The sequence below is a fragment of the Antechinus flavipes genome, chromosome 1, assembly GCF_016432865.1.
Source record: "Antechinus flavipes isolate AdamAnt ecotype Samford, QLD, Australia chromosome 1, AdamAnt_v2, whole genome shotgun sequence".
Lineage (NCBI taxonomy): Eukaryota > Metazoa > Chordata > Mammalia > Dasyuromorphia > Dasyuridae > Antechinus > Antechinus flavipes.
In genome coordinates this window covers 378,502,447-378,525,367 of record NC_067398.1, presented here as the reverse complement: position 1 = coordinate 378,525,367, position 22,921 = coordinate 378,502,447, and the positions used below count along the sequence as shown (strand labels likewise).

The 22,921-nt window shown below is 36.3% G+C and overlaps 1 protein-coding gene across 2 annotated transcripts in view; it reads left to right on the top strand.

Moving 5' to 3' along the window:
* Window positions 1-14,679, top strand: part of ELP2 (elongator acetyltransferase complex subunit 2) — a 50,765-nt gene extending 36,086 nt beyond the window's left edge. For both annotated transcript variants that reach the window (XM_051969757.1, XM_051969756.1), the window contains exons 15-22: window positions 1,165-1,260; window positions 1,718-1,775; window positions 6,536-6,608; window positions 7,724-7,916; window positions 9,758-9,879; window positions 13,123-13,265; window positions 14,017-14,130; window positions 14,336-14,679. In XM_051969757.1, coding sequence (XP_051825717.1) covers window positions 1,165-1,260; window positions 1,718-1,775; window positions 6,536-6,608; window positions 7,724-7,916; window positions 9,758-9,879; window positions 13,123-13,265; window positions 14,017-14,130; window positions 14,336-14,492 — 956 coding nt within the window. In that variant the 3' untranslated portion in view covers window positions 14,493-14,679. The remainder of the gene's footprint in view (window positions 1-1,164; window positions 1,261-1,717; window positions 1,776-6,535; window positions 6,609-7,723; window positions 7,917-9,757; window positions 9,880-13,122; window positions 13,266-14,016; window positions 14,131-14,335) is intronic.
* The last annotated feature ends 8,242 nt before the right edge of the window (window positions 14,680-22,921 follow it).

The following is a 22,921-nucleotide window of genomic DNA, read 5'->3' as shown; positions in this document are numbered from 1 at the left end:
GTTTCTATTCCTTTTTTATTTTTGTATTTCTAATCACATCTTTCTCTCACTTAGTTCTCCAGTTTCTAGCTTTATTCTAAGTGGCACAAGAAGATCCTCTCTTACTCTTCCTCCCAATACTACGATACTTTAGTACTTCACACATGCCTAGAACATAGTAGATACTTAATAAATGTTCATTGATTGATTAATTGATTCAAGATAAGCACCTACAGTCTACCCTGAGTCTTCCTTTTTTTTCTTATAGACTCCTAATATATGCATTACTCAGTCATTAAATAAAATATGACTGATTAACAAGTAAGCATTTTGTAGAGGGAGAGCCAATGCCTTGGTGTGCTTTGAGCCTCAATTTCACCCTCCTTGGCATGAATGAAGAGACCTAATATTAAAAAAAAAAGTGTATCCTTAATACAACTATTTTTTTTGTGACTTTTGACTTACATAGATAGAATTTTGATGAACACTTGAAAAAAAATAGTGCTAATTCTTATTTTGAAATGGATTTTTGATTGCATGGGTATAGGGATCTTCTGCTAAGGAATTTCCTTCTTCCAAAGCAGATGGGCAGTTCTGCAATTTATTTTTTTAAAAATATATTTTTATTTATTTTGTGAAGTGTTTCCCAACATAATTTTTTTTTCCCTCCAGAATCACACAGATAGGAAGTATTAAGTATCTGAAGCTGGATTAGGACTCAGACCCTCCTGACTCCAGTACTGGTGCTCTATTCACTGTGGCATCTCGCAGTCCTTGTGACCAACTTTTAACAATTATTTTTAAAATTTCTGAGTTCTAAATTTTCTCCCTCATATTCCTTTAAGAAGGCAATCAATTTGTTATCACTTACACATATGAAGTTGCATAATTTCATTTTAAGAGTTGCCCAGGAGAGGTGAAGCAAAGTAAATTGTCCTGGATGACAGAAACTATGTTGGAGGCAGGACTTGAAACCAGCCCTTCTTGACTTGCAATACTAGCTCTCTATTCACCATGTCACAGTACCTTTCAATAATAATAATAGTTGCTATTCATATAAAGTTTGCATAGAACTTCATTATTCACTACATTCATTTTCTCATTTGATTAAAATTTGAAGAGGAAGAATGAAGATGTGATAGGTCAATATATTTGGTTATCTTTGTATTTCTTTTCTTAAAATAGGAGACATAACTTCCCAGTCTGCTGAAGAAGAAGAAAGATTTGTTGGTGTTGGCCGTCAGTACAAGGACATTTGCTTTCAGTCTTTCAAACTTATTGGTAAGAAAGAGAAAATATTTTTAGTGTTAAGGACTGCACCTAAGTGTGAAGGGGCAGGCTTGTTCTTTGAAAGCCCCCACAGCTGTGAATCATAACATACTTGAAGGAATTGCAAATCAGCCTTTACTGAGGCAGATGATGCTTGTGACTTGGGAATAAAATAAATAAAATAAAATAAATTGGAGGCAAAAGAGAGGGGTCAGAGTATGCAACTGCCTCTCAGTCTCCTTATAGTTTATCATCCTCTCACATGAAGGGATCTGTTCTGCTGGTAAGAATTAGATCCCCAGCAACCACTAGCAGGTGGCTCCCATAACACCCAGCAGCCACTAGCAGGTGGCTTCCTAACATTTTTAGTGCAATAACTATTTGTTGTAATAAAGAGCCAAACTGACTTTTTGAGAGGAAAAGCAAAAAATACTTAATGCAAAATATCTTTTTTTTTTTTTTTTAATAGAACCCCCAACTGAGGACCATCTTTTACAAAATACATTGTGGCCTGAGGTTCAAAAATTGTAAGTTACACTAGTTTAGGTACACATTAATTTTTTGATCTAATGACATAATTTTATCTTGCTAATTGAGTTGCACATATTATGATACTTAAAAATTGACTTGCAAAATTGATGTGGACCAGAAGAAAGTAATTCTTCCTTTCAGCATATGAAGTTATAGAAGTAGACTATATTTGGTTTCAAGGTATACATTGTTTTCTTTTTTGCAGAGATCTGTGTTTGATCATTGTAAGTACCACCTTTGCCTTTAGAAATCATAACCACTCTCTGCATAAGCTCATCATATTTCTTCACTGAGGCTAGAAATGATGTTCACTTGGTGACCACTTTTGGGGTGATTCATCTTTCTGATCCTAATCTTGACTGTATATGGCAGACACTTTGTCCTCCCCAGTCTGCATGCAAAACCTTTCTAACTTGATAGGAACTGTTAGAGCTTGTGCTATTTGGCTTTGCCTTTGAGAGCCCAAGTTGCATCCACCCTGATATGAAATGCCTGTGTCTTAGGGAAGGAGATTGTGGAGGAAGCAAAAATGCTTTAAGAGAGAATGGCTAGAGAATTTGAATCATTAGATATTAAATACTCAATCTTTGGAGTAAGAGTAAGAGTAAATTAACAGAAATCTAATTTAGTTGTAGATCTATTATTGGGTTGGTAGAATGTGGGAATTGATTGCTTAATTGCCTGAGGAATCAGAGCTCTTCACATAGACTGTTAACCCTGAAATTTAGAGTCCTGAAAAAAGGAGAATTTGGGTTCAGACAGAACAGAAAATCCAATATGAAGTGAGGGAAACTTTTATAGGTAGAGTCCAGGGGACCTTGGTCAGATGGCAGGTTTGATTTGAAGTTGTGCTAGTATATGTAGGGTATAGACTAGAAAGAAATGCCTTCTCCAGGACTTAAGGACAGAGACTATCACTTGGAACTCATGGTGAAGTGTTAAGAAAGGAAAGTGATAGAGGCTAGAGGACCAAGCCAAGTGAAAACTAATGCAAATGAAAAACAGTGCCTGTTCTCTAGAAGCTCTCCTCCTCCTGGGAGAGAGAAACAAGAAAACAAACAAGGAAGTGCAGGATAAGTGCAAGATGGAGAGGGTACTGCCCCTGAGAGCTTTCGGGAAAGGCCAAATATTTGGGACTCAGAGAGATGGAGGGAAGGGCATAGAGCCAGGGAGCAGGAGATGAGTTCAGCAAATTGATCAGCCCATTTTGGGTTCAATATAGTGTGAATGAAGAGGAGTGATGTGGAATGAGTCTGAGAACATAGGTCAAATTCACTTCGTGAAGGACTTTAAATTTTAAGCTCAGAGCTTCCATTTTATCTTGGAGGTTATGGGGAGCCACTGAAGATTCTTGAACAGGGGAACACCACAATTAGACCTGTGCTTTTGGATCTTTATTTTGGCAGCTGTATGAAAGCATGGATTGGAAAGGGGAGAGACTAGAGGTAGGAAGGATAGTTAGTAAGTTGTAGTAGTGCAAGTGAAAGTTGATGAATTAATATGTGTGAGGCAAAGACAACCAGTTTGAGAGGTATTACGGAGATAAAGCTGATAAGACTTGGCAACTGAATGGATAGAGGGAGAAAACAGTTGATAAGTCTAAATTTGTAAAGCTAGCACACCTGGAAAGATGATGGCGCCTTCAGCAGGAAAAAAAAATTGGGGGAAGGTATTCCCAAAGAGAGCTTTTTTCTCAAGTGCAAATTTTCTGATGTATTCTAAGTTTTCTGTTTTGTTAGAATTTTTTTTTTCACATTTGTTAAATGTTTAGAGTTTTTTTTTCCCATTGTGAATTCTGTAATACCAATCAAGGAATAAACTATCTTTGAAGGTCTTCCCACATTCCTTATACTCAGAAGGATTCTCTTTAATATTAATTGTCGGAAGTTGAGTAAGAATTCTATTTGGGGGAAGGCCTTCCCACATTCATTATGTCATTATACAAATTTATCACATGGAGTAATTGGTTATGAAAAAAATTATCAAAGGAATCATTTAATTAATACCCGTCCTGGACATTAAATTATAAAAAAGATCTTTGTGTAGTTTCTCAGCAACACATCTCACCTTTTTTTCCCCTCAAATATGAAAACTCCATTATTATTAACTAAACATCTGCGTTGTAGTGATATGAAGCACATACTTTTCATAATTCCTTTAGTATCATACTTCTACAGGATTAGTAACATAGCAAATTTCATTACTCAGCTATTCAGTGAATCAGCAAATGCAGATGTCTGAAAATCCTTGCAAAAGGAATAGGCTTATATGGGAAGAACACCAAAAAAAAAGCAATGACTATGTAATTACAGTCCAAAACAAAGAGAAAATATTCTGCTAGTTTTTTCTCTAGTGAAGTCTAAAAATAAGAATATCTGAGACTGACTTAAGAGTATTTTTCCTAAAATGCATTTGAGCCCTTGTATGGAGCATGACTCTAAACTCACTCTTTCAGATCAAGGCCAACTCCCCTTCAGGGATCTATCGCCCCTCTGATCAGTAGGCCGGTCTTTCTCCATTGCTATTGGCTTCCACCCTACCATGTTCCTTATTCTTTCTACTTGTTAGTTACCAGTGATTAGTGCCCTAGTTGCATTTAGCTTTTTATAGAATATTTACTTCAAGAACAGAAATTGCAAACATTTTCCCCTAATACTTGAGGCCACACTCTCCCTTATACCACCACTTCTATCTATGGGGAGAGTGGGCTCATACTTAACATAAATTATCTAAGACAAATACAGAGATGGAGGATGCAGAATACCTTCCATTGCCATACTGGGTCAAACAGGTGTCTCTGGTTTTCAATTTTCGTAATCTAGCTTCCTGCATATGTTGGCATGGATTCTAGCTCTTTCACTTCTCTTGAACTTTGAAAGCTTGCAAAGTCAAAGGTATCTTCAGTCTCCTTTACCTAAAAATAGGAAAGAATGGACACATTAGAGAAGGAAACAATAGCAAGCCCACCTGCACCTAGCTTCATGTAGGCTCTGGGTGTAAGAGGATCTCAGGCCTTTTCCCCACCTATAGACTCATATTAATTGAACCTATTCAAAAAGGATCAAGATATGCTCTCTTTGGTAAGATCAATTTAGTGGTCTTCACAATGTGCAGTTAGCCCAGATGGATAGACAGTGATGCATGTGGACCTCTCATCAATCATGACCACATGTATCCATAATGACTGTCTGCCTTCTATTAAATATGTCCTGTGACAGAGGCAAATGGATAGGGAGATATTGCAAGATCAGGCTAAATCCATCAGAATAAAGGAGATATTCTGTTCATGAACTAGTAACAGCATCTTCATACATGAAGGAAAGCATTATTATTGTGATGCTCATGGTAACTCCTGCCATCTGAAAAATAAATCATCCCTGTAAGTAAGAAACTGGTGTAAAATTCTTCTTAGCAGGAGAGTCACCTTCCCGAAGGATGGTTTGTAAAAAACAACTCAGTAAAGTAGGAAGAGGATGATAGACTGACAACAGCAAGAAGTAATAGGAGACAGCCAAGGGAGGCACCACTTCCAGCAATTATTATCTATAAAAGCTCAGGCCTGTTGAAATTGGTTACAACCAGTGTTACATGCTCAGTAGGCCCTTAGGACATCATTATATTTCAGCACATACACAAATGGATGCTTATGACTTCCCTGAGCCATGCAGAAAAAGTTATGTGTTCAGTGTCCTTCTTAAGCAAGCATGGAAGTGTGTGGGAGGGCAGGAGGGAAGCAGAGAAAAGATGAACAAGAAGACCAGATCCCAGAGACTTCTAGTCTCCAAACTCTCAGAGCTGAAATCTTTACTGAGATACCCAGGATCTAAATGATCACTTCTCATTGGCCTGGGGTCACTGTTAATATGGGTGCTGCCATTCTAGTGTTGATTGTAGTTTTCTCGTCTTACCCATGTCTTCTGGTATGTGCTCTGGAGTGGTTAACTTACTTCTACCCAGAGCTACCTATGTTGTCTAAAATAAAGGAAGTGATAGGTGAGCTCTCTGGGCTTAGTGCTCAGTTGCACATATCCTAGACTCTAGAAATTCTCCATCCACTTGATTCAAATTTCTGTACTGTAGCCTTTTCTCCATCCAGCCAAACCTTGGATCAAGCAAGTCCTCAGCATATTTTGCCTGGCCTATTTCAGGGGCCTCTTTGTCCAAATTATTTACCTCCCTTTCTTCTCCTCCCTCCGAGACAATAATTTGATAGATATGCAGTCATGTAAAAATATATTTTCATATTACCGTATATACTCGAGTATAAGCTGACCTGAATATAAGCCGAGGCCCCTAATTTTAACCCAAAAATCGCACTGTATACTACACAGCAGGGGGCCATTCAAAGGGATATTTACACATGTTTTATCTAGTGACTCGAGTATAAGCCGAGGAGAGGATTTTCTGCCCAAAAATTGGACAGAAAAACTCGGCTTATACTCGAGTATATACGATAGTTATACATGTTAATTTGAAAAAGTATGTACTTGAGTATAAGGGAACATCAGTGAAAAGGTGTTTTGTGCCTGTTTTCTATAGGGGTATTTCACTGGATTACTCCTTTATGGGATAAGAGCTAAACAAATTCTTCTCTGAGAGTTTTTGCAAATTCTAATTTAGACATGCAGTATATTTTTCCTGTCTCCTCTACCCATATTTAAAATATTTTGAAAGAGCTGTATGCCTGAGAGAGGCTTCTTGTCATTTTTTCCTTTAAGTGAAGTACATAGTTTATTTGCTTTTCTTTTTCTTTTAGATATGGACATGGTTATGAAATTTTTTGTGTTGCCTGTAACAATTCAAATACTGTGATTGCCTCAGCATGTAAGGTACAGAATTTTTCTTATTTAGTACAATATTTGAGATTACATTTGTTTTTGTATATCATTGATCCTATGCAGGGCTTATAAGAGTGACTTATTTTTAACCACATAGCTTATGAATCATTAATTTACATGATTGATATTATTGCTACTGATCTCTCTTGTTCATTGTGCTCATTATTCTTCCTTCTCCTTAATGCCTTGGTCTGCTGAGAAAGAATTGCTCCTGTTGTACCCCTAGAGAAGTTAGTATTTGTGAAAACTCTGACTCCTCATCGCATTCTGGAACCCATCTCCTCGCCTTTCTGAACTCTGTCATCCCACCCCAATATCAGCTACCATGATCCCCATGGTCTTGTCTTATCCCAGCTTTCTTCCACTCCTGCCCAAAGCTAGAGCCCTCTTGGAGCTAGGCTAGTGGGAAAAGGAATCGAGCAGGAATTCCCACTATGGGGAGTGACATTTGTAGTTGGAACTATCGGGCTTCCTGAGTTGGAACTCAGATGGTGCAGTAGTGGATAGAGCACCAGCACTGAAGTCACAAGGACCCAGGTTCAAATCTGGTCTCGTACACTTAACACTTCCTAGCTGTGTGACTCTGGGCAAGCCACTTAATCCCTTCCTCCTCCTCCCCCCCCCCCCTCCCCCCATTACCTAAAAACAAACAAGAAATCTTGTGAAAATGGTGATTGGGTCATTTGTACCTGTTAAGCTATATTATATATTAAATAAGCCTTTGTGGACTAGCCTGAAAGCTTAATTACCCAGTGTGCTGTTTCCTTAACTGTCTCCCTCTCCCCCCACTTCTCAGCAGAAAAAGTGCTTGAAGTTCCCAAAAACTGATTCATATTCTCAGAGACTGACTTCAGATGAATTTTCCCATTTATAACTTTGTTAACTGGTTGAATAGCTTCCAGGGATTAATGCTAGGAGTGTTGTGTGTTATCTAAAGGGCGTTTAATAGTGTATATGCTTCTGAATGATTGAAATGGGGACTGCAGCTGGACTGGGCATCTGAACCAGTTGCAACCTCCTTTTCAGATGTATTCATTTACCATTTTACCTTCAGTTGCATTCTAGCTATGGTAGTTTTTCTTGTTTTTTTCCCTCCTGTCCTCCAGGCAACCAAGAAAGAGCATGCCGCTATCATTCTCTGGAGTACTACCTCCTGGAAACAGCTGCAGAACTTAATTTTCCACAACTTGACAGTGACCCAGATGGCCTTTTCTCCAGATGATAAATTCCTCCTTGCTGTTTCCAGAGATAGAAACTGGTCCCTGTGGAAAAGACAAGAGAAAAACTCACAAGAGTCAGGTAAAAAGCAATGGGGAGAGGGAGGGGAGATGACCGTGTTACTGTGTGTTTCATCTGTTTCTGGTATTGGTTAGAAAAGGGGAAGTATAGATAATCTTGAAGTGACTGAATTCTGAGCACCACAGTTCCATAATGATGGTGTCATCACCAGCCTTGCAACTAAAGGAAGAGAGAATATATAACAGGGTGATTGACCGGTAGATCAAGATGGGGTGTATTGAGATGTGTAAGTTATAGCTTCTATATTTGGACATTTTATAGACACTAAAGATATTTTTTAAAAATCAGTTTTCCTATAAAACTTGATAAATGATATACATTCAGATATATTATGTGATAGAAATATTGAGCCAGAAATATAGCTAAAAGCATTAAAAAAAATTTTTGAAAGCAGAGTAGTATTTTTAACATTTTGAAAAACTTATTTTCCAGCTGCAGTAAGAACAAGAAATTATGGTTGTTTTTCATCATTCTAGGTATCTAATCTATAAGTTCTTGGATTTCTTCCTAGCCATAGAGGAAGCTGCTAACTCAGTGTGTAATTGTGCTGGACCTGGATTCAGAAAGACCTGAGTTCATAGTGTGTTTACCTCAGTTTCTTCAATTATATAATGGGGATGATAATGACACCTACTTTGAAAGGTTGTTGGGAGGATCAGAGGAGATATTTCTTTTAAAAAACCCACTTAGCACAGTGTTGAGCACATGGTAGATGTCCTGTACTGCGTATTTCCGTCTTCCCTCCCTCATACCAGTCATAGGCCATAAGACTCTGGATGAGTCCCTTCACCTTTTTTGGTCCTAGTTTCACAGTCATTCACATGAAAGTGGTGCTAGAGCATACTTGTCCAAGTGCCTAGGGGCCGAAAGGACCTCTACATGTCTTTTCTTTGGTAATTGCTAGTAAGTTCAAGACTGGGCTTTGTCATGGAACAGGGACCTTATTAGGTCCCAGTTTGTGCAGGTACCATAACTTGGTGCTTAGGATGCTTTTTTTTTTTTTTTTTTTTTTTTTTTTTGGCTTCCATGTTCCATGATCATCAGTCCAACTTAGAGGGGCTCTCAGTCCTTCCCCATCCCCTCTTATCTCTTGGCTGTCTTCTGTCTGCAGCATCAGCTAGGCCTAGCGAACTATTCTTTAAACCTTAGGCTTAAACTAAGAAAACAAGATTCCCGGTACCTCATCTTTCAGTTTTCCCTCATGAGAATGACGTGCTATATTTATTTACTAGTAATTCTGCAGCATTTTTGTCTAGCTCAATCCTGTTATGTGCAATTTTCCTTGAGTCTGCTAGTGATGATTGGGGGTACACATTTTAATCCATTTGATCTCTGTTCCTTAAGGACTTGTTTTTCAGGAGGCTGTTTCACTTCCTCTTTCAAAACTTTGCTTGTAAAATGTAGGCAGCAAGCATAAACAGACTTTTGATATTTGGGTTAAATATCCCAAATTGTCTGAAGAGCAAGAATAATTTCCATTGGAAAAGAAAACAATGTTTGATAATGTGCCTCTCATATTGTCCTTGACATCCCTGCCCCCAAATTGAACTAGCTGTCTTAGATGTATCTCACTGATCACAAGACTGATTGGTTAGTCCCTCCATCCCCATTATGGAAAAAAAAAAGAAAAGTGTGCATACTGATGATTGCAGGTCAAGTAGCACTGTTTATATAATACACAAAATTTTTTTAACAATTTGATTTTATATAAACATTGATCACATATAAGTGTTGCTAAGCATCATTATCTTTAAAATATTAGTTTTGGGGTAAAAAAACAAATAGCTATCTCACTCAGTAGATGATGATTTTTCACCTGTGATTATATGTATTTTTTCCAGAACCAGCTTTTAGTCTCTGTGCGTTCACAGAAAGAAACACATCTGTGCATAAGAGAATCATTTGGTCTTGCGATTGGAGCCCTGATAGCAGATATTTCTTCACAGGGAGTCGTGACAGAAAGGTGATTTTAAAAAAAAAATTGTCAATCTTATAAGACTTTCTCTAAAGAACTTGAGATACTGTCATGAAAATTTTCCAACAAAGAACATTCAGACTAAATGAGTACCAGGAGAGCGGGCCCAAAATATTAAAGGGGGGAGGGAGAAGCAGCAGTGGGAGAGGAAAGAGATAATTGTTTCTAGTATCAGCAGACTTATAGTCCACAGTAGACACTTAGATGCTATCTGAGTACCTGACAAGCAGAATCCCCTCTGTAATATCCCTAACAGTGGCTGTCTAGCTTCTACTCCAAAGATTTCCAAGGAGTAGAAAACTTCTCTTTTTTTCCACCAGAAAGGCTTTTGGACACTTCTAATTATTAGGAAGGTTTTCTCCACAAGCCTCCTTTGATTTCCTTTTTAAATTTTATTTATTTATTTTTTGTTTAATTAAAGGTTTTTATTTTTCAGAACAATGGACAATTCTTCAACATTAGCCCTTGCAAAACCTTGTGTTTCAGTTTTTCCCCTCTTCCCCCGTGCCCTCCCCTAGATGGCAAGTAGTCCAATATATGTTAAGTATGGTAGAAATATATATTAAATCCAATATATCTTTGACTTCCTTTTAACTTCCACTAAATGCTCTTGTTTCCGCCTTTGGGCTTGACAGAAATTTTGAATTCTTCTTGTACAACAGCTTCTAAACTACTTGAATACTATTATCATTGGTCCTTCTAAGTCTTCTTTTCTTTAGGGTAAAAACATTCCCATCTCCTCTTACCATATCTTCTCTGATACGGACGCAAGCCCTTCATCATTCTATTTCCTCTGCAGTTTATCATATGCTCCAAATAGAACCAAATGCTAGGTGAAATCTGACCGTGACACAATGTAAGGGACTTTGAGGAGAAAATGAGATGGTAACTATAACATGCTTAGCACAATGTGTAATCACTATATAAATGTTTACTATTATTACTATTAATTGATACTATTGAGAGCAATGCCTTCTTGACACTAGCCAAGATGTCATTAGCTTTTTGGGGGCCTGTCTTATCATCCTGCTGAGTCATTCTGAGTTTAAAAATCACTGAAACCTCTTGATCTTCTTTATAGAACCTTTTGTTTAACTCTTTTCTCCTCCACATAACCACAATCTTATGCATGAGAAGTTGATTTTTTTAATATGAGATAAAACTTTACATTTATCTTTGTTGAATTTCTTCCTTTATATTCGACCCAGTGTTCCAGTTGATCAGGATCTTTTTGGATCCTGGCTGTCTCCTAGTATGTTGGCCTTTATTTTCAGATTACATGAGCCATCAATGAATAATCATTGAAGTGTCATATATATATATCAGGCACTGTGCTAAGCAGACTTAAAAGTGAAATAATCTCTGCCCTCAAGGAACTGACATTCTACTGTAGGAAGACAACATAGACATATAAAAGGGTAGAGTATATCTATTATTTCATTGTTACAGAGAAATGGTAGGGGATGAAACTCCTCCCAATGCAAGTTAATACCTTCTTTGCACATTAGTTAAATGAAGAACACTATCTAGAGCCCTGAGAGGTTAGGTGACTTATTGTTCCTGTCTTGCAGCCCAGATGTTTTAGGGACAAAACTTAGATCTTGCTGATTTCTAAACCAGCTCTTTACCCACTGCACAACACTGCCTTTATCTACAAAGAAAGGCAGAGACAGAAGTTGGGGAAAGGGTGGAACTAGGAGTTTGAGGGATTAAGAAAGAAGGGGGCAAATGAGTCTGAAAGAAAATGTAAAATTCTAAGACATGGAGGAGGAGACACACAATCTCTGTAGGCCTCTTCTTCCTCTGTGAATTGAGGAGATTGAACTAAAATGACTTTTAAATTAACAACTGAAAACCCAGAAATCCATAGTGTATATTGACCTGGATTCCCACCAAATTGGGGAAAGGAGATCCTCCAGTATTATTGATGATTTCCTGAAAAGAAAGGTCAACAGCAGGATGAATACAGAGAGGACTGGCGAGACTTACATGAACTGATGCTGAGTGAAATGAGCAGAACCAGGAGATCATTATATACCTCAACAACGATACTGTTTGAGGATGTATTCTGATGGAAGTGGACCTCTTCGATAAAGAGAGCCTTAATTGATCAAAGATGGACAGAAGCAGCTACACCCAGAGAAAGAACACTGGGAAATGAATATAAACTGCTTGCATTTTTGTTTTTCTTCCCGGGTTATTTATACCTTCTGAATTCAATTCTCCCTGTTTGAAACTGTTCGGTTCTGCACACATATATTGTATCTAGGATATACTGCAACCCATTCAACATGTAAAGGACTCTTGCCATCTGGGGGAAGGGGTGGAGGGAGGGAGGGGAAAAATCGGAACAGAAGTGAATGCAAGGGATAATGCTGTAAAAAATTACCCTGGCATGCGTTCTATCAATAAAAAGTTACTTAAAAGAAAAGAAAAGAAAAGAAAGGTCAAAGCCTGCCGCTTTATCTGAGAATAAAAGCTGGACTAAAATCAGATAGCTGACTTCCATTGCCTCTGTGTTATGTGTTATCTAATACTATGCGTGGAGTCTTTGCTTGGTTGATGCTATTTAACATTTATCAATGATAAAAGTACACTTCTGCTCTCTTTGGAAATACTTGGGAATTCCAGCCCAATTTTCCTTTAATTACTTCTTTAGCTATTATTTAAGTGGAATCTAAATTAGAAAATGGGTCCTTGTACTTTTTCTAGAAAGCCTATAGTTCCAAAGTTAGGTCATTATGTCTTATATAATCTTACGTGATCAAAAGACTTCCAGAGCTCAGAATAGTGAGACCCACTCACTGGCAGTGTGAACACCTGGCAAACATCCCTACATTTTAAAAAAATAAACTGCATGAGAAGTCAGGTTTCATCTTCTTCAGTTTTCTGTTCTGTAATTTGATCGTGTTGGGCATGATATTGTGAATTTTTAGAATATTAGCTACAGCATATTGCTAATTTAAGTGTAAGGGGGAAAAAGTCAAATATAAATTGAAAAAAAAAATCATTTCTATTCCTTTATCTTCTGTTCTTCAGAGCACCTGGTAATGGGCTTATTTATGGAATATTTATTCTGAAAGAAATATGCAGGGAACATCCCAGGGATGTTCTCCCAGGGGAGAAGAAAGATGTTTTTTCTGTGAACTTGTCTGTGACCTCAGATGTCAAGATGTCACACATTCCACCATATATAGCTTTGTAATTTGTTCATTTGTATGTCTTGTTTAGGTTGTAGTCTGGGGTGAGTGCAATTCCATTGGAACTAATGAAGAGAGCCCCATCTGTGATATTGGGCCCTGCTCTTCAGTTCTGGATACAGAAGATGCAGTCACTGCCATCAGTATCAGCCCTGTGCTTACTCTTACTGGAAGGTATGATTGCATTCTGAGATCTTACTTTAAAGAGGAAAACATTTTAATTCTCATTTATTCATTGTAAGGGCAGACTCTGAACTGAGGAGCAACATTGTTTGCCTGCCTAGTATTGTTCCTCTTTTAATTCCCTTTGTGAAGACTCTTGGCCTTTCAGAGTTGACCCCCAGTTAGTTCAAATTAATTTAACTAGATAAATAAGAGGCTTCTAGGTACTGCAGTGAATAAAGCATCAGGAAGTCAGGAGTCAGGAAGACTCATCTTCCTGAGTTCAAATCTGACCTCAGACACTTCCTAGCTATGTGATCCTAGGCATGTTACTTGCTTGCCTCAGTTTTCTCATCTGTAAAATGAACAAGAGAAGGAAGGGGCAAACCATGTTAGTATCTCTGTCAAGAAAACCCCAAATGGGGTCATGCAGAATTGGTCTTGACTGAAATAACAACAACAAAAAAGATAAGGAACTAAAATGTAGATTTGTAGTCTTTCTGTGACAAATGTTTTCAACAAACAGACCTTGCATTAATTCATCAAAGGCCTTTCCAGCAGAGGCTAAAAATCAGATATAGGCATGTTTTCTTTTAGATATGATTGGTTCCTTTACATCCTGATAAGAAAATGCTTGTAAATTGGTTGTACAATTTATTGCTGCTGTTGAGCTTTAATGCTCACTTTACATCTTAAGTTTGGGAAGTAACATTGGTGATAGGAGAAGTAATTTTAATACTTGTTGCTTTTTTTTTCTTTAAAGATATATTGTTGCAGTAGGATTAGAGTGTGGAAGGATCGATTTGTATACATGGGAGAAGACTCTCCAGAAACCATTATCATCAGATTGGACCAAATGCATAGAAACAAATCAGAGGTATTTTCATGTCCCACTCCCCACAAATAATATGTTTCCTTTTGAGTTGAACAAAAATCAGTGTGTTTTGTGTAATAAACTATATCCAGCTTTTACTCGGAAAGACACATGTAGAGACCAGAGAAATGGTGAAATTTTTCTTTTTTTTTTGTTATAGTTTGCAAGGATACATTTTTGTGTCATGACTTTTTTATCTTTATTGTAGCCAAGGTCATACTCTTGCTGTCAAAAAACTGTGTTGGAGGAATTATCCTGGAAGAGCTGGACATGATGACCCAGACAACAGTGAATGGTTACAGTTGGCAAGCTGTGGAGAGGATAATTGTGTCAAAATATTCAGTGTTAACAGATATACAATTTAAAATAGAAAATTCACATTAAGAATGTAAAAAACCTCAGTCACCCTCTGGAGCTTTATATTTTGAAATTTTTTATATTATTTTTAAAAGGGAATTGTTTTTGTAATATCTAGAAAAAAAGCCTTGATAATACAATCAATGTTATCTAAATATTTATTTGTAAATAAATAAATTTCCTTTGTCTTAATAATTTAATTTGAAGTTCATTTTTATAATTATGTTTGACACTTTTATTTAGGGGCTAATTATCCTATTTGTAGGTTATTCAGGTCCACTTGTTCTTTCTTCATCCTTCCAGTTTCAAAATTTTTCATTTTAAACTTATTTTTTTTCCACTCCTCTCTTCTGTCACTTATTGAAATCTGACTCCCTTCTGATGATACTTCTTCTCTTGACACCCTTTCCACCTTCTTCACTTCAGGGGATATCACGAAACTATGCTAGGTTGGTTCTATTAGAGATTTATGTGATTGGGCCTTCATAGCAATATTGCTATATTCCTTCCTAAGCAGAATAGTACCTTGCTCCTTTTTTCATTTTCATTCTCATCTTCATTCTGTCTGTCTGAGTGTTTTTCTGGGTTCATTCTCTGGTGCTACAAAAATGTCAACATCTCTCCATTCTTAAAAAAACCTCTTTGGATCCTACCATCTCTCTTGGCTGTCATCTTAAATCTCATCTCTCATTTGTGACTAAATTCAAGGAAACTGTGTACACTTGCTGTCATTTCCTCACTTCTATTTTTCCCCCCCTGGCTACATGTAAAAAACAATATATTTTTTTTTTGGTCACACATATACATTCCTTTTTTTTTTTTTAAACATGAATCATGTTGGGAAAGAAAACTCAGAACAGGGAAAAACCACACATTCTCATAACTTCTAAAGCAGTATTGTTTCAGCTTCCTCAATCAACTGAAATTGCTCTCTCTACAGTCACTTAATTGTTAAATCTAAGGACATAGTTGCAATCCTTGCAAAGGATGATGATGTCAGTTACTTTCTTCCTCTGGGTATTCTCTTTTCAGAATTTTATGACAACATTCTCTCCTGGTTATTCTCCTAGTTATCTGACTGATCCTTCCCAATCTCTTTGGCTGGATCTTTGTCCAGGACGTGCCCATTCACTCTGTTCATGGCCCTCTTCTCTTTTTCCTCCATGCTACCCTTGCTTGGCGATCTCATTCATTCTCATAAGTTTGATTATAATCTCTGCTCGTGATTTCCAAAGCTCATGGCTAGTCCTAACCTGTCTTCTGAGTGTCAGTGTTGCATCACTTATTTTTTTTTTTTAATGATCATTCTTTTTTAAAGTTTATTTAATGTATTCAAAACAAAAAAAAGTTTTTACATTTGTTTTTACAATTTTTGAATTCTGGGTTCTCTCTTCTTATCCCTACCCACAATTAAGAAACCACATGTAAAGTTATACAAGACATTTCCATAAAAGTCAAGTTGTGAAAGAAAATTTAGATCTCTCACTCTAATGAAAATAACCCTCAAGAAAAGTTGAAAAAAAAAAAAAAAGAATGCTTCAATCTGTATTCAGATACAATCTGTTCTTTCTCTAGGTATGAATAAGGTTTTTTCATTATAAGTCCTTCAGAGTAGTCGTGAATGATTGTAAATTACTTAAAGTCATTTACAGCTGATCTTTCCAGAATATTTGCATCATCTTTTGAAAATCTCAAACTGGATATCCCATAAGATCTCAGATTCAGAACCGAAGTCATCTTTTAATCCATATACACTCCTCTTCTATGCCCAGGCTTAAAACTCTGTTGTCATCCCCAATTTCTGTGTGTCTTAAGTTTATGTATCCTGTTACTAAATCTTGTTTCTTTCTTCACTATATTTCTCCACTGTGTCCTTCATTTCCACCCATGTAATTACCATCCTATTTCAGACCCTGGAATATTGCAACAGCTTTCTAATTGGTCTCTGTGTCAATTCTCTTAAAAGTGATTTTCCACAGATCTGTCTAGATCACTTCCTTACTCCAGAGGTTCTATTACCGCCAAAACCAAATATAAATTTCTTCTGCATTTAAAGCATATCTTACCTCCTTCCTACTTTTCTGGTTTCTTTATATACCTTACTCTCTTCCCTGCACTCTACATATATCTGATCTTGCTGTTTCTTGCAAATGACACTTTCTCCACATGATTTTTTAGTATTTAACAGATGTCATGTTGATTTTTAGATTATTTTTTCCTTCCTCATAATAATTTTTCCATTCTTTTAGTCATTCCTCATATAATATGATCTTAAATGCCTTAATCTCAGCTCGTTTTGCAGATGAGGAAATTAAGACAAACAGGGTTAATTAAATGACTTGTCCAGCATCACTCAGGTAATGATGAGGTCAAATTTGAACTCAAACTTTAGTCTTCCTGATTGTTGACCCTGGGACTCTGCACCATGGCACCATATACCTGTGACTGGGAGTGTGTTTGTTCTGAGTACCTGAAGACTGGCTAGCTGGATGGTGAATGGGAACAATTTGTTCCAAAGACCACCAGAATGATGGAAAACTGACTTAGAGCTTGATCAACATCGAAGATCCCAAGACCATCACTAATCCTGACTTTCGTCCTGGCACTGGACTCTGGTGACTGAAAGAAAGGGTGAGGCTGACAACTTTGTGCAACTCTGTCAAAAACACAGCACCCACCAGTCAAGACATCATTCTGTGTTGTCATCAGTCCTCTGAAAACGAAGGACAAACAATGAGAAAAATTGGAAGTTTTCTTAATTATAAGTTTCAGTTTATGTGACAGGATGATATTCTGCTTCTTAACAAGAGACAATAAGATGTTTTGATGACTACAAGTTGAATAATAACCAAAATGAAGATGTTAGGTAATAGAATCTTAATAAATCTGGGTTATATCAGTAAGTTTGCCAAGTCTGATTTCAGAAGCATACTTTCCCTACAGACCATAGGGACCTGAAATTTCTTTGTATGTTTCATGATGAATGTGGATTCAAAGTGAGCTTGGTTATTTGGATTTGGTCTAATCTCAATTTCTTCTGGTCTGCCCTCAAAGGTTGATATTATGCCATATTCATTCCACTATTATTCAATAATATTGAATATATTCCAACATAGACTCAGAGTGGAATACAAATTGCTAAGATTTTCTCAAAGCAAACAGCCTCTTGGAAGATTGGAGTCTAACATATAATCGGTTAATGAATGCCATGACATCAGAATTCCAGCTTAATTTATTTTTACACAACTTAAATTGTTTCAAAATAGTTTGTTGGGTTATTATCCATTTTAGTTAATGAGACTTAATGTCTATCTATCTGTCTTTTATAACTCACATCTAATTAATATCCTCAGAGTAAACTTATAGAAAGTTTTCCTAAAGGGGAAAAATAATAATACATGAATTATAGAATTTTGATTTTTTAAAAAAAATTCATATGTCCAAGAATGTTGTTTCTTTTTCAGTTGTATCTGACTTTGTGATCCTATTTGGGGTTTTCTTAGCAAAAATACTGGAATGGTTCACTATTCTAGCTCATTTCATAGATGATGAAACTGAGACAAGCACAGTCAAATGACTTGCCCAGGGTCATATAGCTGGTGAGTGTCTGAATCTGGATTTGAAGTTATGAAAAGGTGTCTTCCTGTAGCGATCTTCGGCAATGAGAGGATCCAATTCAGTTTCAATTGATCAGTGGTGAATAGAACCAGCTACACCCAGAGAAAGAACACTGGGAAATGAGTGTGGACTGCTTGCATTTTTGTTTTTCTTACCTTTCTAAATCTGATTTTTCTTATGCAACAAGAGAACGGTATAAATACATACACATATATCATATTTAAGATATATGTTTAACATGTATGAGACTTCCTCCCATCTAGGGGAAGGGGTGGAGGGAAGGAAGGGAAAAGTTGGAACGGAAGTGTTTGCAAGGGTCAGTGTTGAAAAATTACCCATGCATATGTTCTGTCAATAAAAAGCTATAATAAAAAAAGAAAAGAAAATGTGTCTTCCTGACTTGAGGCTCCAAGTCAGTGCTCTGCCCATCAAGCTGCCCTTTCCAGAAGGAGGCATGCATATTTGAGTATGGCCAGTGTGTGAATTTGTTTTGTCTCAGTTTCCACCATCTATAAAATGTATATAATAATAGTACTTACCTCCCAGGGTTATTAAGAGGATCAAATGAGATAATAATTGTAAAATGCTTAGCACTATGCCTGACACTATGCCGCTACTCCAGATGTTCATATGGACTATTTGTGCCCGACTTCTGGTAGAACCTTTCAAGATCTTATTGGTCTGATCAGCTATAGTTGGACACTCTGCATCTTGACCCCACAATAATGATGCTATTTTGGTCTTTAAGCATGAAAAGAAATAATCAACTACTAGATCTGTCTGCCAAAAAAAAAAAAAAAAAAGAAAAAGGTCCAAAGCATTTATAACAACTCTTTATGTTATATATATAATTGTATGTAACAACAAACCCCACATTGGAAATTCAGGGGATATGCTCTTAAAAGATCAGTAAACAAATATGGTATATGCATGTAATGGAATATTATTGAAAAGGACAATTTTAGAGGAAAATGCAAAGACCTCTAAATTGATGTGGACGGAGCAGAAGTAGGAGACCAATGATAATGTTATAGAGAAAAAACAACTTTAATAGACTATAGAATTTTGATCAGTGCAGTGATCATCACTTCACAGAGAGCTGATGAACTTAAATGCAAAACATTTGTGGACCTGACTAAAGTGGGAATTTGTTTTGGCAGACTCTGTAGCTGTATGTGGAGGACTTTATTTTTCAGGTTTGTTTGTTTCTTAAATTCACTTAATGGGTAAGTTATAATGGGAACATTAGATTAATTTTTAAAATATCTTTTTAGAAAGAGCCATACTTGGAAAACTACACAGGAAGAGCTAAAAAATTGTTCATTTTCCTTCTGTTTGCCTTAATTTTCTCATCTGTAAAATAAGTATAGTTCCCACCTTGAAGGGTTGTTGTGAGGATCAAATGAGATAATAATTGTAAAGTGTGTAGCATTACACCTGGCACATAGTAAACCACTAAATAAATATTAGCTGTTATTAATAATTTTGATCGGACCAAGACAATTCTGAAGGACTTATGATGAAAAATGCTAATCACCTCCAGACAAAGAACAGATGGATGCAGATTGAAACCTACTGTTTAAATTTCTTTTATTGTTCTTGTTTTTTTGGTGTGTTTTCTTTCACAACATAACTGATTTTCATGCCTGCATGTGTATAACTTATATCAAATTGCCTGCTTTTTCAATGAAAGAAGAGAGAGGTCCTCCAGTGATATCATCTATTGACTCTTTGTTCTTTTGATCAAGTACAAATCATTTACTCTGTGTTTCCGTGCCATTGGACAAATGCCTATTCCTACATTTTTTCCTTGTCCCCCAAGTACCATTATCTTACTCCTCCCTCTTCATTTTGACAATGCATTTATTGTTTGTGCTCATCCTAATGACATTGCTGTACCACTCTTATCCCCACGCCCATCATGAATGTTTCATGGATATAGGCAAGCTTTCTATGGGAACATTACTCCCTATGAAGAGGTTTTTTTTTTTTTTTTTGAGGGAGGCCCATTAAATTATCTAATTAGCTTAAAAAAAAAAAAAAACCCAAAATAATAGCCAACAACATTCCCAAGATCTTTAACAAATGGGTGGATAGGATAGGGAGGATTATTTAATGAGGACTTATACATTACATAGACTGAGGGAAGAATTTCACAACATTTGTTAGTAAAAATTGCTTTTGCAAATTGAGAATATGGTTTTAAGACACAATCATACCAATCTCTATAAACAAGATGAATAAATTATTGCTTTACTTGACACAAGATCACTTAAGTACCAGAGAGAAATGATGCAACTTTTAGCATAGTGTTAGAGGGAAAGGAGTGATATAATCCCTGTTCTGGTCATTCAAAAAAGAAAGTGGTAGATAAATGGTGAGAGAGAGAATATTTAAGAAATAATAAGACAACCAGTTTGATTAGATCACAATATATGTGTGAAGAATAAGTGTAATAAGCCTGGAAAGACTAAGTGGATCCAGGTTGTCCATTTCATTTGAGTGGTAAGATCAAAGGATTGAGTGGTTGAGAACTGAAAAGGGTAAGAAGGTGGAGGGCAGCTAGGAGGCTAAGTGGGTTGTGCCAGATCTGGAGTCAGGAAGCCAAATAAGGTTCAGACAGTAGCTGTGTAACCTGGACAAGTCACTTTGCTTCAATTTTCTCATCTGTAAAACGAGTTGAGGAAGGAAATGACAAACTACTTTGGTATCTTTGCCAAGAAAACCCCAAATGGGGCCATGAAGAGACTCAGTTATTAACTGAGGATTATTACAACAAAGAGGATGTGGAGACAGTTGTTGTAGATACCATTTTCTAGGAGCGTGGCCATGAAAAAAATATTCTCAAGACTAACCCCCCTACTTGTTCTCATACCCATCTTTTTCCAATTCTCTCTTTCCATCTCAGATCTCTCTTTCCATAAGGTTCTTCCCTGATAATAACTAACATTTAAGTAGCACCAACTGTGTGCCAAGTATTGTGTTTTACAATTATGATCTCCTTTAACTCTTAAAACAACTCAGAGAGGTAGGTGCTATTAATATCTCCATTTTATAGGTAAGAATGAGATGAACAGCTAAGTGACTTGCCTAGAGTCACATAGCTATAAAGTGCCTGAGGTCAGATTCAAACTCAATCTAATTGTTCCTTTTACACTAGGCAAATATAACCAGGTATCCTCCATAATTAGAAACTTTCACTTGATCTTCCCATCTTTTTTTTTTTTTTAATCTTCCCATCTTTTCAAAGTATCTTTCTAGATCTCTCCTTCCTTTTACTGTCTAGTTCCTATGAAGTTTTCTATTCTCACTTCCTCTATTTTCTTCATTATCCATTCATTTTGTAGCCCTTAGCAATCTGTTTTTAGTCACCTCCACTCAACTGAAATAGATATTTTTAACATCTTTAAAAAAAAAGTTTTCAGTTCCAAATTCTGTTTGTTCTTCCATCTTTACCTTCCCCTCTCACTATGATTGAAAGCAATCAAATATAGGTTATATATGTGCAAGGATGTAAAACATTTCTATATTAGAGCTCTTTCTCTGGAGGTAGTTGCTTTATCATTAGTCTTTTGGGATTGTCTTGAATCATTGTATTACTGAGAATAGTGAGGTCATTTACAAGTTTTCATGAAACAATATTGCTGTGCCCAACATTCTCCTGGTTCTATTCACTTCAGTGTGCATCAGTTCATTTAAGTTTTCCCGGGTTTCTGAAATCATCCTGTTATATTCTATTACAATCACATATCACAGTTTGTTAAGTTATTCCTCAATTGATCAATATTTCTTCAATTTCCAATTCTTAACCACCACAAAAAAGAGCTACTATAAATATTGTTGTACAAATAGTCCTTTCCCTTTTTTTGATCTTTTTAGAATGACATAGATGGATCAAAGAGTATGCCTAGTTTTATAGCCCTTTTATAGTTCCAAATTGCTCTCCAGAATGATTAGATCAGTTTACAACTGCATATACAGTGCATTATTGTCCCAGTTCTCCCACATCTCTTCCAATATCCATCAGTTTCCTTTTTTAATTTTATTAATCAAGCTGATAGATGTGAGTTAGTACCTCAGAGTTGCTTTAATGTGAATTTCTCTAATCAATGGTGATTTAGAACACATTTTCATATAACTTTAAATAGCTTTGATTTCTTTGAAAACTTTCCGTTCAAGTTCTTTGACTATTTATCAATTGGGGAATGGCTGGTTGTTTTGTTTGTTTTGTTTTGTTTTGTTTTGTTTTGTTTTGTTTTGTTTTGTTTTGTATATATTTGAGAAGTGAGGCCTTCCTCAGAGATTCTTATAGTAAAAATTTTCCTCCTACTTTTCTGCTTCCTTATAATTGCTTGCATGGTTTTGTTTGTGTAAATACTTTTAAATTGTATATAATCAAAATAAACTATTTTACATTTTGTTAGGCTTTCTCTCTCTCATTTGGTCATAATTCTTTCCTTATCCATAGATCTGACACATAAATGGAATTAGTATATTTAAGCTTTGTTTTGGAGAATTTTCCTAAAGTTATTACATCTTAAGGAAAATAAACCAAACACAGACAGAGAAAAAAGCCTGTTTTTCATTTCCCGATCAAAGTCCATATCAGTGTAGAGACCACCTTTTCTTGGCTGGTATCTTGGGTCATGAATAATATAGATAGTTGTCAAATGTACATTTCCTACTCTCATCCTTATCCTGAGCCTGTAATCTCAGATTGCTAACTTTGGTTGCACATTTCTCCCTAGGTATTCCACAGACACCTCAAATTCAACATGTCTAAAACAAAACTCATTACTGTATCTTCTTGTATCCACCT